Raw genomic sequence first — 13,428 nt, forward strand, 5'->3', positions numbered from 1 at the left:
ATGGCACGGCACAATAGGCACAGTACAAACAAACACGACCTCTCGCCGACGCGATGATCCCATGGGAACTCGTCGCTCTGGAGCATCAGCAGCAGCAGCGACTCTCAGAGTGTGGGACCCCGGGACTACCGGTGGTGGGCCGAGAGGCTCCCCCAGGTGGGCCATGAAGCTCCCCCAGGTGACCGAGAGGCTCCCCCAGGTGGAATGAGAGGCTCCCCCAGGTGGTCGTGAGGCCCCCCCCCAGGTGGGCCATGACGCCCCCCCCCCCAGGTGGAATGAGAGGCTCCCCCCCCCCCCCCCCCCCAGGTGTTCTGCGGTGGCTGTGATACAAATAGAGCTTGATCCGGACATTAATGACGTTTATAATGCCACGTAGGTAAAAAACTAAAATTAATAACCGTACTGTGATGGTTCCACCTGAAGACGGAAGCTTGTGTTGCCTCCGAAACGTCGTGAATTTTATTTTACTTTTATTTAAAAATTTTACCTACGTGACTTTACCGAAAAAACCTAAGAATATGAATCCTTGCAGTCACGAAAGCTTCAAATCTAGAAGTTTATAATGCCTTTTGTTGCAGACATTTGTCTCATTTTACTTCCGATAGTTAATTTAAAAGTTAAGTTGGGTAAACTACCACGATTAAACTACCCTAACATCTAAATGTGCCCCCCCCCCCCAAGAAAACACATAGCTACGAGTTAATACATATTGCTATGCTCCAGTAATATGAATCATTTCGTATTGCTGTTAATTAAGAGAGAAGCGAATGCGTTTGGTCAGAATCTGAATATTGAGACTGCAGCAGGAGGAATCCGATGATCTATGAAGCTCTTTTGTCACAGATAATAATAGTACAATTTGTAACGCGCGCAAATTTGCAGACGTAGTGCCCGCAACTCAGAGGCGCGGAGCCAAGCTCAGAGTCGCTCAAAAGCACGTGATTGTAGAGGTGAGTTTTTAAATCTCTCTTGAAGGAGGCGATTGAGGTGATGCTGCGAATGTGCAGAGGGATATCGTTCCAGACTGTTGGGGCTGCCACCGAGAAGCGGCGCATAGACACGATGACCATCCTGGATCTTGGTATCGAGATGTCCAGCATGGTCGGGTCACCACGTGGTGGTGGTGGGGAGGCAGCTAGAGAAGCGCCGCACGAGCGCGTCACGTGTCGCTGCTGCCTGTTGGGACTCGCCGGACAGACGAGACGGGCCCCGCGCCCATTAAGTGGTGGACCCGCAACCCCCATCCAGAGCCACGTGATCTCAACGTGGCCGTGCCACGGCGCGCGGCGCGCGATTTGCTCGTGAATGATTCCAGACTTGGGCGCTTTTCCGCCTTGTGGGAAAGATAACAACAACGCCGCCCGGTTCGTCATAATGTCGCCCTCGATCAAGGGGTGGGAAACGTCCGGCCCGCGGGCCGTATGAGGCCCACGAAATCATTTGGTCTCTGGCCCTGCCAAGGCAACCGCAAGCGGGACTCGGAATTCAACAAATCTAGGAGCAAACCTGGAAAAGCAGTTGCGAGTAGCAACATCGTCAATACCAGCTAACATCACACGCCTCGCCAAAGAGAAGCAGTTCCAGCCCATCGCATTAGGGGGGGGGGAGTTAATTAAATGTTTGACTAAATATAACGAGCTAATTTTTTAATTGATCATTTTGTATGGCCCGCGAATGGTGCTATAGATATCCAAATGGCCCTTGGCAGATAAAAGTTGTCCAACCCCTGCCCTAGACCGTCACGGAATAAGAAAGGTCATGTGCTCGTCGGCAAACGGGAATGTACAGCGTGGTCCAGATGTCTTGTGACCCAAATTTCATTCTCTATAAACGTAATTTTTCTCAAAAGTAAGGTGTATTTAAAACGGCAATGAATATGCAAAGGAACACACAAGACATCTGGACTACCGCCTTGCTTAGAAGGGGGGCATTGCGGAAGGGATCTGTCAGATGCGGTTGTTCCAGCTACGGATATATCTTGTGGGTTACTGAACCCGGTCAGATGGTTCTAGATTTGAAGCTTTCGTGACTGCAGGGATTCATACTCTTAGTTTTATCGGTAAAGTCACGTAGGTAAAAAATGAAATTAAAATTAATGAAAATAAAATACTAAAAATCAATTACTCAGCTGAGTAATTAACCTCGGTGATTTTTATTATTTAATTTTCATTAATTTTAATGTCAGCTGAGTAATTGACCTCGGTGATTTTTATTGTTTTATTTTCATTAATTTTAATGTCATGTTTTACCTACGTGACTTTACCGAAAAAAACTTAAGAGTACCGGCCAAATGTGGCTGAAGTTAAACCCTGGTCATCAATGCAGTGGTGGGCTTAACGATAAACCCACCCCACCCCCAACCCCTGTTTAAGAATGTGGAATTTCCTCCCGTGCAATCACACGGGCCATAGTCGCCAGCTCAGACACGGGCCGGTTCGAGCCGTCCCTCTGTGAAAAACAAAGCAACGATTAAACTCGACTGCCAATTTCATGCCCTTGCATTCTCTGCCACGTGACCTCTCCCTGAAGAAGAGTTCAGGTTAATGAGACACCGGAGGTGGTGAATTGTGTTAGGCAACAGCCAAAGGCCGCGTTGTTGCCCCTCTATCCAGTGGCAGATTATCGTAGTAGCACAAGTAGCTACATATGTGTAGTAGCTACTACTACACATGTGTAGCTACTACACATGTGTAGTAGCTACAACACGTTTAGCAACTACTACACGTGTAGCAACTACTACAAGTGTAACAGCTACTACACGTGTAACAGCTACACATGAAGCAGCTACACATGTAGCTGCTCCACATGTAGTAGCTACTACATGTGGAATAGCTACACATCTCGTAGCTACACGTGATATGTAGCTACTACACATGTAGCTACGAGATATGTAGTTATTACATGTCCAGTAGTAACACGTGTAGTAGCTACTACTATTGTCACACGTATAGTAGCTACTATTGACATTGTAGTGCGTATTTAATGTGGCTCTGCACTCTTGATATTGTAGGAGTGTTGTTATAAACAATTAGTGTTGTTCTAACAATTCCACATTTATTAAAAGTTGCGCATTTCGATGTGACGTCACATTTCTCAAACACCCCCCCACCACCCCCCACACATCGTCACAAATGTCTGACCCCCTAGGTGCGTGACGTCATTTATGGACGGCCCCTTTGTGCGCGTGCGACTCCGTGCGAGGCCGCGCGCGTTCCCTGAACGGTCGGCAGAGGGCACGTGGAGCCTGGCAGGAGAGAGGGAGGGAGCCCACGTGTGTTGGGATCATATGATCGCAGCATCATCATCATCGTCAGCTTCACCCAACTCACGACAACTTCCTTGTTGTTAACCAGCGACGGCCAAACCCCACCCCACCCGCTCTCCTCTCGCCATACAATCAGCAGCAGCATCAGCTGTGCTGGCGTGAGTGCTGTCAAGTACTGCTGCTGGCATCTGTAGTACATTCAGCAAGGCAGCGGGTCTTGGTGGCTGTGTTGGTTACACAAGCAGCAGTAGCAGCAGGTAGTGCTGGCGTGAGTGCTGTCAAGTACTGCTGCTGGCATCTGTAGTACATTCAGCAAGGCAGCTGGTCTTGGTGGCTGTGTTGGTTACACAAGCAGCAGTAGCAGCAGGTAGTGCTGGTGTGAGTGCTGTCAAGTACTGCTGCTGGGATCTGTAGTACATTCAGCAAGGCAGCTGGTCTTGGTGGCTGTGTTGGTTACACAAGCAGCAGTAGCAGCAGGTAGTGCTGGCGTGAGTGCTGTCAAGTACTGCTGCTGGCATCTGTAGTACATTCAGCAAGGCAGCGGGTCTTGGTGGCTGTGTTGGTTACACAAGCAGCAGTAGCAGCAGGTAGTGCTGGCGTGAGTGCTGTCAAGTACTGCTGCTGGCATCTGTAGTACATTCAGCAAGGCAGCGAGGTCTTGGTGGCTGTGTTGGTTACACAAGCAGTAGCAGCAGTCGAGTTGAGCGGTTTCGTAATCGGCAGCAGCAGCGCAAAGTGGATTAGCAACAGAAGCAACAGTCTCGAAGGGGGCAGCAGGGGCTGTGAGTCCCAGCAAGATACACACGCAGCTGGTGACTTCATTAGCAGCAGCAGTAGTTGTTGTTGACCGTAGTAGTTGTTGTTGACTGCAGCAGTAGTAGCAGCAGTAGTAGTAGCAGTAGTTGTTGTTGACTGCAGCAGTAGCAGCAGCAGCAGTAGTAGCAGTAGTTGTTGTTGACTGCAGCAGTAGTAGCAGCAGTAGTAGTAGCAGTAGTTGTTGTTGACTGCAGCAGTAGTAGCAGCAACAGTAGTAGCAGTAGTTGTTGTTGACTGCAGCAGTAGTAGCAGCAGTAGTAGTAGCAGTAGTTGTTGTTGACTGCAGCAGTAGCAGCAGCAGCAGTAGTAGCAGTAGTTGTTGTTGACTGCAGCAGCAGTAGCAGCAGTAGTAGTAGCAGTAGTTGTTGTTGACTGCAGCAGTAGCAGCAGCAGCAGTAGTAGCAGTAGTTGTTGTTGACTGCAGCAGCAGTAGCAGCAGTAGTAGTAGCAGTAGTTGTTGTTGACTGCAGCAGTAGCAGCAGCAGCAGTAGTAGCAGTAGTTGTAGCTGCAGCAGTAGTTGCAGCAGTAGTTGTAGCAGTAGTTGTAGCTGCAGCAGTAGTAGTAGCAGTAGTAGTAGCAGTAGTTGTTGACTGCAGCAGTAGCAGCAGTAGTTGTTGACTGCAGCAGTAGTAGCAGCAGCAGTAGTTGTTGTTGACTGCAGCAGTAGCAGCAGTAGTTGTTGTTGACTGCAGCAGTAGTAGCAGCAGTAGTAGTAGCAGTAGTTGTTGACTGCAGCAGTAGTAGCAGCAGTAGTAGTAGCAGTAGTTGTTGACTGCAGCAGTAGCAGCAGTAGTTGTTGACTGCAGCAGTAGTAGCAGCAGCAGTAGTTGTTGTTGACTGCAGCAGTAGCAGCAGTAGTTGTTGTTGACTGCAGCAGCAGCAGTAGTTGTTGACTGCAGCAGTAGTTGTTGTTGACTGCAGCAGTAGCAGCAGTAGTTGTTGTTGACTCCAGCAGCAGTAGTTGTTGTTGACTGCAGCAGTAGTAGTTGTTGACTGCAGCAGTAGCAGCAGTAGTTGTTGTTGACTGCAGCAGTAGTAGTTGTTGACTGCAGCAGTAGCAGCAGTAGTTGTTGACTGCAGCAGTAGCAGCAGCAGTAGTTGTTGTTAACTCCAGTAGCAGCAGTAGCAGCAGTAGCTGTGTTGACTAGAATAGCAGCAGCCGTAGTGGTGAAATAAGTTCCACATTCGCACGAGAACGGCAGCAGCAGCTGCTGCAGCTGCAGCAGGGACCATGAAGACCTCGCGGCTGCTCCTGCTGCTGCTACTCGGCTCCTGCTGCTTCTTCTCCTGCTGCAGCTGCAGCAGCGCAGCGCGGAGTGTGGAGGGGGGTCCAAGCCAGGGGGGGCCCAACGTGGTGTTCGTGCTCACTGACGACCAGGACGTGGTCCTGGGGGGCATGGTAAGCGGGGCGGGGTGGGGGGGGGTCTGTGTGTGTGTCTTGATGTGTGTCTGTGTGTGTGTCTGTGTGTCTGTCTGTCTTGATGTGTGTCTTGATGTGTGTGTGTGTCTGTCTTGATGTGTATCTGTGTGTGTGTCTTGATGTGTGTCTGTGTGTGTGTCTATCTTGACGTGTCTCTTGATGTGTGTGTGTGTGTCTGTCTTGATGTGTATCTGTGTGTGTGTCTTGATGTGTGTCTGTGTGTGTGTCTGTGTGTGTGTGTCTTGATGTGTGTGTGTGTCTGTGTGTGTGTCTTGATGTGTGTGTGTGTCTGTCTTGATGTGTGTGTGTCTGTGTGTGTGTGTGTCTGTGTGTGTGTCTGTGTGTCTTGATGTGTGTCTGTGTGTGTGTCTTGATGTGTGTGTGTGTCTTGATGTGTGTGTGTCTATCTTGATGTGTGTGTGTGTCTGTGTGTGTGTCTGTCTTGATGTGTGTGTCTCTGTGTGTGTGTCTATCTTGATGTATGTGTGTCTGTCTTGATGTGTGTGTGTGTCTATCTTGATGTGTGTCTGTGTGTGTGTCTGTCTTGATGTGTGTCTATCTGTGTGTGTCTTTGGGGAGCGGTGGTGTGTCGGTTAACGCGCTGCCCTGTGATCCCGGCGACCCGGGTTCGATTCCCGCTCACGGCCAACACCAGTGACAATTATCTGAACCGGTCCTGGGCCCCCCCCTAGGTCGACTCAGCCTCAAATGAGTACCTGGTGCGGTGTGTAGTAAACATTGCCGTTGGGGAGACACATTTGTTGATAACAACATACATGCCAGATCATTGTCTCGTGTTTGAATTCCTCTCGTTGTCTCTCTCTCTCTGCCTGTCCATCCGTAATGTCCGCCTGAATCACTGTCTGTCAACTTGTCTCATTGGTGGCATCACCAGCACGTGTCTCTGCCCACCTGTTTGATCGCCCGCCTGTCTCTCCAGCACATCATCTGTCTAACTGCGAGTGTCTCCCTGCCCGCTGTCCCATTCCCCGATTACATGCAAGTCCTAAGCGCCTGGCATTTGTGTTGTCTCGTTAAACACGTGGCCGTGCCCTGTCGACATTCACAATGTTTGTAGTAGTGATTATAACAATAGTGATTATAACAATAGTGATTTATAACAATAGTGATTATAACAATAGTGATTATAACAATAGTGATTATAACAATAGTGATTTATAACAATAGTGATTATAACAATAGTGATTTATAACAATAGTGATTATAACAATAGTGATTATAACAATAGTGATGTATAACAATAGTGATTATAACAATAGTGATGTATAACAATAGTGATTATAACAATAGTGATGTATAACAATAGTGATGTATAACAATAGTGAGTATAACAATAGTGATTATAACAATAGTGATTTATAACAATAGTGATTATAACAATAGTGATTTTTAACAATAGTGATTATAACAATAGTGATTATAACAATAGTGATTATAACAATAGTGAAGACTTCCCGGCTCTGGGGGCCACGTGTGGCTCACTCAAGGGGCCGTCCATAAATGACGTCACGCACCTGGGGGGGGGGGGGGTTGAGAAATGTGACGTCACATCAAAAAGCGCGACTTTAAATAAACGTAGACAACACGTTCTACTTAATTAAATCAACTTGTGTGACTTTACCGAAAGAACGAAAGAGAATACTTTATTATCCTTTTGAGACTCTAGTGGTAGTGCCTTACGCCGGCAATGCATACTCCAAGGCAGCCTATTTTAGTAACGTGATTGATTCAGCTCACGGCTAATACCAGTAACGAGTATCTGAACCAGTCCAGCCTGAGCCTGGTACGATGTGTAAACATCGCCTCTAGGGAGACAAAGGCGGCCGGGCGTGGTGGTGACCACCCTACCACCCCATCTTGTGCCGTTCCAGCCTTCATGAGGCGCTAACAAACCCTTGCCTCTATTCGGGGTGGGGGGGGGGTCTTTTTTATATAAATGTATCAGTAAACGTTACGTAATGTGTCCTGAATGAATTGCTGTGACGTGCGTTGACTAATGCTCAACTCGTTTGACGCAATAACGCAGTGGAGTGTGAATACAGAACGCACTGCGTGGCGATGTTTCCACAGTCACGCGCCTGCGTTGACTCATAAAAGCGCAGGAGCTCAGCACGTGATGTCTCAACATTCCCTGAGCACCCTCCACCCAGAGGTCGCAACCGGGTACCCGATACCCGTACCCTACCCGATACCCGGCTACCCGTACCCGGCCGGGTACGGGTACCCGTTTGCGACCCTGGTGCGGCCGGGTACGGGTACGGGTAGACCGTGAGTCCACTGGTGAGTCACCGTTTGTCACTCATTTCCCAACGTCTTGTCTCTTCTCACAATTCAAGTTCCTAGAATCAACCCACCCGCGCCTGCAACATGGCTTCATCCCAGAGGTCGCAATCAGGTACCCGATACCCGTACCCTACCCGTACCCAGCCGGGTACGGGTAGGGTACGGGTACAGCCGGATACAGGTACGGGTACCCGTTTGTGACCCTGGTGCGGCCGGGTATGGGTACGAGTAAGGAATCAAAACCCGTTTGCGACCTCTGCCTCCACCCCACCCCTCTAGGTCGACTCAGCCCTAAATGAGTACCTGGCCTTGTCGCCAGGTGTGCAAGAGATCGGCAGTGGGGATACAAAGGCGACCGTGTGTGAATGCTCGCTGCCCCAGTGCATGTTAGTGGCGTAACGCTGCAGGTCTTCTTCATGAATCGGCGATGGGTAACGACACGATATGCTCCCTACGCGTCTCTTAAAGATAACCGCACGTGCGTCTTGCCGGCTACAGACGGTAACCGCTCGGCGTCGACAATGATAACCTGGGGCACGTTACCACACGTGTTGCCACAGTCAGTCGCACGGATCCATTTAGTGCAGCAGCAGCATCGTGATCCATGGGCAGATAGCCCTCAGTCGGTGTCCACTGCACGTTTTCGTCATTCCTTTCCACTTTCCTCTCTGCCTTGTGCCGGTCTTCTCCAGGAGTGGCCAAATCTTCCTGGCGGCAATCTCCTCTTGTGTCGTCGTCATCGTCAAGACGTTCTCTGTGCGGTCTCCCTCTCTTTCCCGGTTACTTCCATTTTACCCAACAGCAACACACTTGAAATCTTCCTGTTGCTGTCCATGCTACGCGTGGGTTGTCCAAATAGTTTCAGTCCTCTTCTCATCACTGCCTGCATCATCAACATTCTTCTCACTTCTACGCCGGTCACTCTTTGTGTCCAGCAAAGATCCAGCAGTATCCCTCCGTAGCAATGCGTTTCTAATGCCAAAATCTGATCTCTGTCGGTCTTGTATTAAGTCTCGCAGGGCTGAATGCAGCATAGGGATGTAGGGGATCTGCGAGCCACCCTCACGCACCACGCAAACACGACGTCACCCGGGCCAAGGCGTGCCAGACGGGAATGTGTATTGGAGATGGGTTAAAGGGCGCTGTGGGATGTGTGTTCGAGGTTGGTTGTGGAACGAGTGTTGCTGTGCATTGGTGAATTGCACTGGTCAACCAAAACAAAATTTCTGGCCTGGAATTTTGCAGCTGTTTTAGACTTATTTGCTCTATCACATCTCTTTTTTATGCTATCGGCATACCCCATTTTCATTGATTTTACCCGAAATTAACTCTGTCACTTATGATTGCAAGTTGTTGCCAGTCAGTGACTGCTTTAGTGTTAAAATATGGTGCTGTATTTTTAGGATAGTGTGTTTATAATATAATTTTATGTAGATATCCACATTTATTTAATATTTTTCTTCTGCAGTTTTTATTGAAAATGCAATATTCGATATCTCAAAAACCTGATGTGATAGACAAAAACTGATGCCAGATTTGGAATCAGCACCCCGTTGGAATAGCTTATACCAGAAAAAGTGTGTTGACCAGTGTTAAATAAGTGCTTCAAAACATTCTCGACTCGTCTTCACGGAAACAAAAACAGCGATTCTTAAGCCCAGCATAGAAGGTAAAGGTGCAGCCGTGCAGTTGCTCGCTCTCGTCACTGCTGCTGGAAGGGCTTCCGCTAGGATGCAGCCCCCTCGACATTTGTTGTTGCCTCCTCTTCCACGCTGGCCGAAACATTTTGGAAGAGTTTGGAGTACCCACACTTAGAATGATGGCTTTAATCTAAGTTGTCTTGTGATGGTTGTTGTTGTTGTTTGACTTGCATCCCACTGGGATTTTTGCACACAGTGTTGGTGTACGGCGCTTTTTTCCGGAAGTCTTTGCAGTTTTTTCCTGGATTTTTCTGTTTGCGCATAGTCACTTTAAGACGTTTTCTTGTTCATGTTTTTGTTTGTTGCGGTTGCACACGATTCAAGAGCCGAATGGCTCACAGGGCTACACCAAATAAATGAAACTGAAAACTGAAACACACTTCACCCCCACCACGTGCGATCCGCCGATCCCACTAACCGCGGTGTAACCCACAAGGTACTGCTTGGTGGGCAGAGGGTTTAAGCAACTTTTTTTTATTTTCACCCTTTGACAATCTTCAAACAACCACCTTTATTTGCGAACGTATTCCACCGATGACACGTGCGCGTTGGGAGTAACGTTTGGTTGTGAATCGCGCGCGGACCTGCACGCGCGCGCGTCGTGAGCTCAGGAGTGGCTGCGTCGTGTAAACTCAACAGCTGTGGACGCTGTTGCCGGGTCCAACTGACCGTAGCTTCGTCTTTCTCCCCGCCTCTAGACCCCGCTCAAGAAAACCATCGCCCTCATCGGAGACAAAGGGGCGACCTTCACCAACGCGGTGAGCGCACGGACCGTCGAGTGACCGGCGACTCTCTCACCGATCGCCGCTCCGATTAAGTGACAAATCGATCGGACCGCACCAGGGGATCGGCAGCCAAAGTTCTAGATTTGAAGCTTTCGTGACTGCAAGGATTCATACTCTTAGGTCTTTTCAGTAAAGTCACGTAGGTAAAAAATAATAATTAATAAAATAATAATGAATGAAAATAAATCAATTAAATCACGACGTTTCGGAGGCAACACAAGTCTCCGTCTTCAGGTGGGACCGTCACAGCAAAATTGACTGTATCAAGTGAAGTTCCGTGCCCGGGGAATGGAGCTAGCGCTGTGAACGGGATAGAAAACACAATCGAGGTTTTTTTTGGGTTGGATCGCGTAAATATAAACGCGTCGTTAAGCCCGCCACCACCCGACACGGCCGCTTAGTAAGGTTTGTCACGTAAACAGAACGTGCCAATTCTAGCACAGCACTAACCGGTTGTGTGTTGGAGAGCAAATCCACAACATTTACAACCCGAGTACGACGTTTCGACACATTTATATTTACGCGATCTAACGCAAAAAACCTCTTCTGTCATATTAGTCGCGAAAGCCTCCGTGGGATAGAAAACAGCAAACGCGTTCAAAGCCCCGCACCCCCCCGCCCCGCCACCGGCACCCTCTGACCCCTCGTCTACAACCGCCGCTCCTCCCTCTCCCAGTTCGTCGCCAGCCCGCTCTGCTGCCCCAGCCGCAGCAGCATCCTGACGGGCAAGTACCCGCACAACCACGGCGTGGTCAACAACTCGCTCTCGGGCAACTGCAGCAGCGCCGCGTGGCAGAAGCTGCAGGAGGCGGACGCCTTCCCCGTGCACCTCCGCCGCGCTGGCTACCACACGTTCTTCGCCGGGAAGTACCTCAACCAGGTGCGTGTGTGCGTGCGTGCGTCCGTGTGTGCGTGTGTGCGAGCGTGCTTGCATGCATGCGTCCGTGCGAGCGTCCGTGCGTGCGTGTGTGTGTGCGAGTGTGCGTGCGAGCGAGTGTGCGTGCGAGTGTGCGAGTGTGCATGCGTGCATGCGAGTGTGCGTGCATGTGAGCGTCCGTGTGTGCGTGTGTGTGTGCGAGTGTGCGTGCGAGCGAGTGTGCGTGCGAGTGTGCGAGTGTGCATGCGAGTGTGCGTGCATGCGAGCGTCCGTGCGTGCGTGTGTGTGTGCGAGTGTGCGTGCGAGTGTGCGTGCGAGCGAGTGTGCGTGTGTGTGTGCGAGTGTGCGTGCATGCGAGCGTCCGTGCGTGTGTGTGTGAGTGTGCGAGTGTGCGTGTGTGTGTGCGAGTGTGCGTGCATGCGAGTGTGCGTGCATGCGTGCGTCCGTGTGTGCGTGTGTGTGTGCGAGTGTGCGTGCATGCGAGCGTGCGTGCGAGTGTGCGAGTGTGCGTGCGAGTGTGTGTGCGTGCGAGTGTGTGTGTGTGCGAGTGTGTGTGTGCGAGCGTGCGTGCGAGTGTGCGAGTGTGCGTGCGAGTGTGTGTGTGTGCGAGTGTGCGTGCGTGCATGCGAGTGTGCGTGTGCGAGCGTGCGTGCGAGTGTGCGAGTGTGCGTGCGAGTGTGTGTGCGAGTGTGCGTGCGTGCGTGCGAGTGTGCGAGTGTGCGTGCGTGCGTGCGAGTGTGCGTGCGAGTGTGCGTGTGTGCGTGTGTGTGTGTGTGTGTGTGCGAGTGTGCGTGCATGCGAGCGTGCGTGCGAGTGTGCGAGTGTGCGTGCGAGTGTGCGTGCATGCGAGTGTGCGTGCGAGCGTGCATGCGAGCGTGCGTGCGAGTGTGCGAGTGTGCGTGCGAGTGTGTGTGCGTGCGAGTGTGCGTGCGTGCGTGCGAGTGTGCGTGTGTGCGTGCGTGCATGCGAGTGTGTGTGCGTGCGAGTGTGCGTGCGTGCATGCGAGTGTGCGTGCGTGCGTTGAACTTCTTTTGCGCCCTACCGTAGCCGCCAACCGCGCCCATCGGAGGCTGCGGGGGAAGGACAACAAACTGAAAGACGGAAAGCGTAAAGAAATTAGTTCGTCAATCTAGATGATGATTTAAAAGTGCATAGCTCCAGTGGCTTCCTAATATATCGAAAGGAAGAACGTTCCAGACGGCCGCAGAAGCGCATCTGATGGTTAGCCAAAAGCTGCGGCTGCGAGGATGAGCGGAGTTCGCGTGACGGTTTATGCTTCTTGACGAGATCAGCGAGGTACTGTGGTTCATTTGTGGCAAGCGCTTTGTGTGTAATGAGTGCGACCTCATCATGTATTCGTTTGGCACCCGGCAGCCAACGCATGCAGCTTGGTAATGTTTTTGCCAGACGTCCCGTAGAGTAGTGAGTTGCAAGAAACAGTCTGTTGAAGGCTGCATGGAGGAAATAAAACTCAACTATTTTTAATAATTTGTTTTTTACCCTTTTATCTGGCAACAAAACTGACACCTTTTTTTACAAGGAGTCATGTTTGCATAGACCACAATACCTGCAGTCATAATGCAAACAAAAAACATAACTCTGATAATGTATGCACTGTCCTTGAAGTTGATTGGTCCGGGGTGTCAGTTTTGTTGCCAGATAAAAGGGTAAAAAACAATTATCATATGTCTTTTTGGTTCTTTCGGTAAAGTCACGTAGAAGGGAAGTAATAAAATAATAAAAAATAAAACATAATAAAATTATTCTCACGACGTTTCGGCCACAACGCAAGCAGCCGTCCTCAGGTGAAAACCAGGTCCGTCGAGGCGACAGACTCTGAATGAAACAGCACACGAGCTTGGAGCATATATATATGCTCCAAGCTCGTGTGCTGCATATATATATGCTCCAAGCTCGTGTGCTGTTTCATTCAGACTCTGTCGCCTCGACGGACCTGGTTTTCACCTGAGGACGGCTGCTTGCGTTGTGGCCGAAACGTCGTGAGAATAATTTTATTATGTTTTATTTTCATTATTTTATTACTTCCCTTCTACGTGACTTTACCGAAAGAACCAAGAAGATGAATCCCTGCAGTCACGAAAGCTTTAAATCAAAATTATCATATGTTTTACTGGCAAATGAGATTCCAATGGTATCAACTATTTTTGTTTTACTAGGTAAGGCCCACTGAACTATGTAGCTCTTTTTCAGAGGCGACGTGGCCACAAACGATAGCCCAACGAAGTGGCTCATCACGTGC

The 13,428-nt window shown here is 49.8% G+C and overlaps 1 protein-coding gene across 1 annotated transcript in view; it reads left to right on the forward strand.

Annotated features, from left to right (window-relative positions):
- The first annotated feature begins 4,669 nt into the window (after positions 1 to 4,669).
- The window catches only part of LOC133356570 (N-acetylglucosamine-6-sulfatase-like), a 31,491-nt gene continuing 22,732 nt past the window's right edge, over positions 4,670 to 13,428 (forward strand). Inside the window, exons 1-3 of the mRNA XM_061574156.1 lie at positions 4,670 to 5,481; positions 10,205 to 10,264; positions 10,968 to 11,171. Of these exons, the coding sequence (XP_061430140.1) occupies positions 5,314 to 5,481; positions 10,205 to 10,264; positions 10,968 to 11,171 (432 nt within the window). The 5' untranslated portion in view covers positions 4,670 to 5,313. The remainder of the gene's footprint in view (positions 5,482 to 10,204; positions 10,265 to 10,967; positions 11,172 to 13,428) is intronic.

Source organism: Lethenteron reissneri, chromosome 54 (genome assembly GCF_015708825.2).
Source record: "Lethenteron reissneri isolate LAM-NWPU_2019-01 chromosome 54, ASM1570882v1, whole genome shotgun sequence".
Classification (NCBI taxonomy): Eukaryota; Metazoa; Chordata; class Hyperoartia; order Petromyzontiformes; family Petromyzontidae; genus Lethenteron; species Lethenteron reissneri.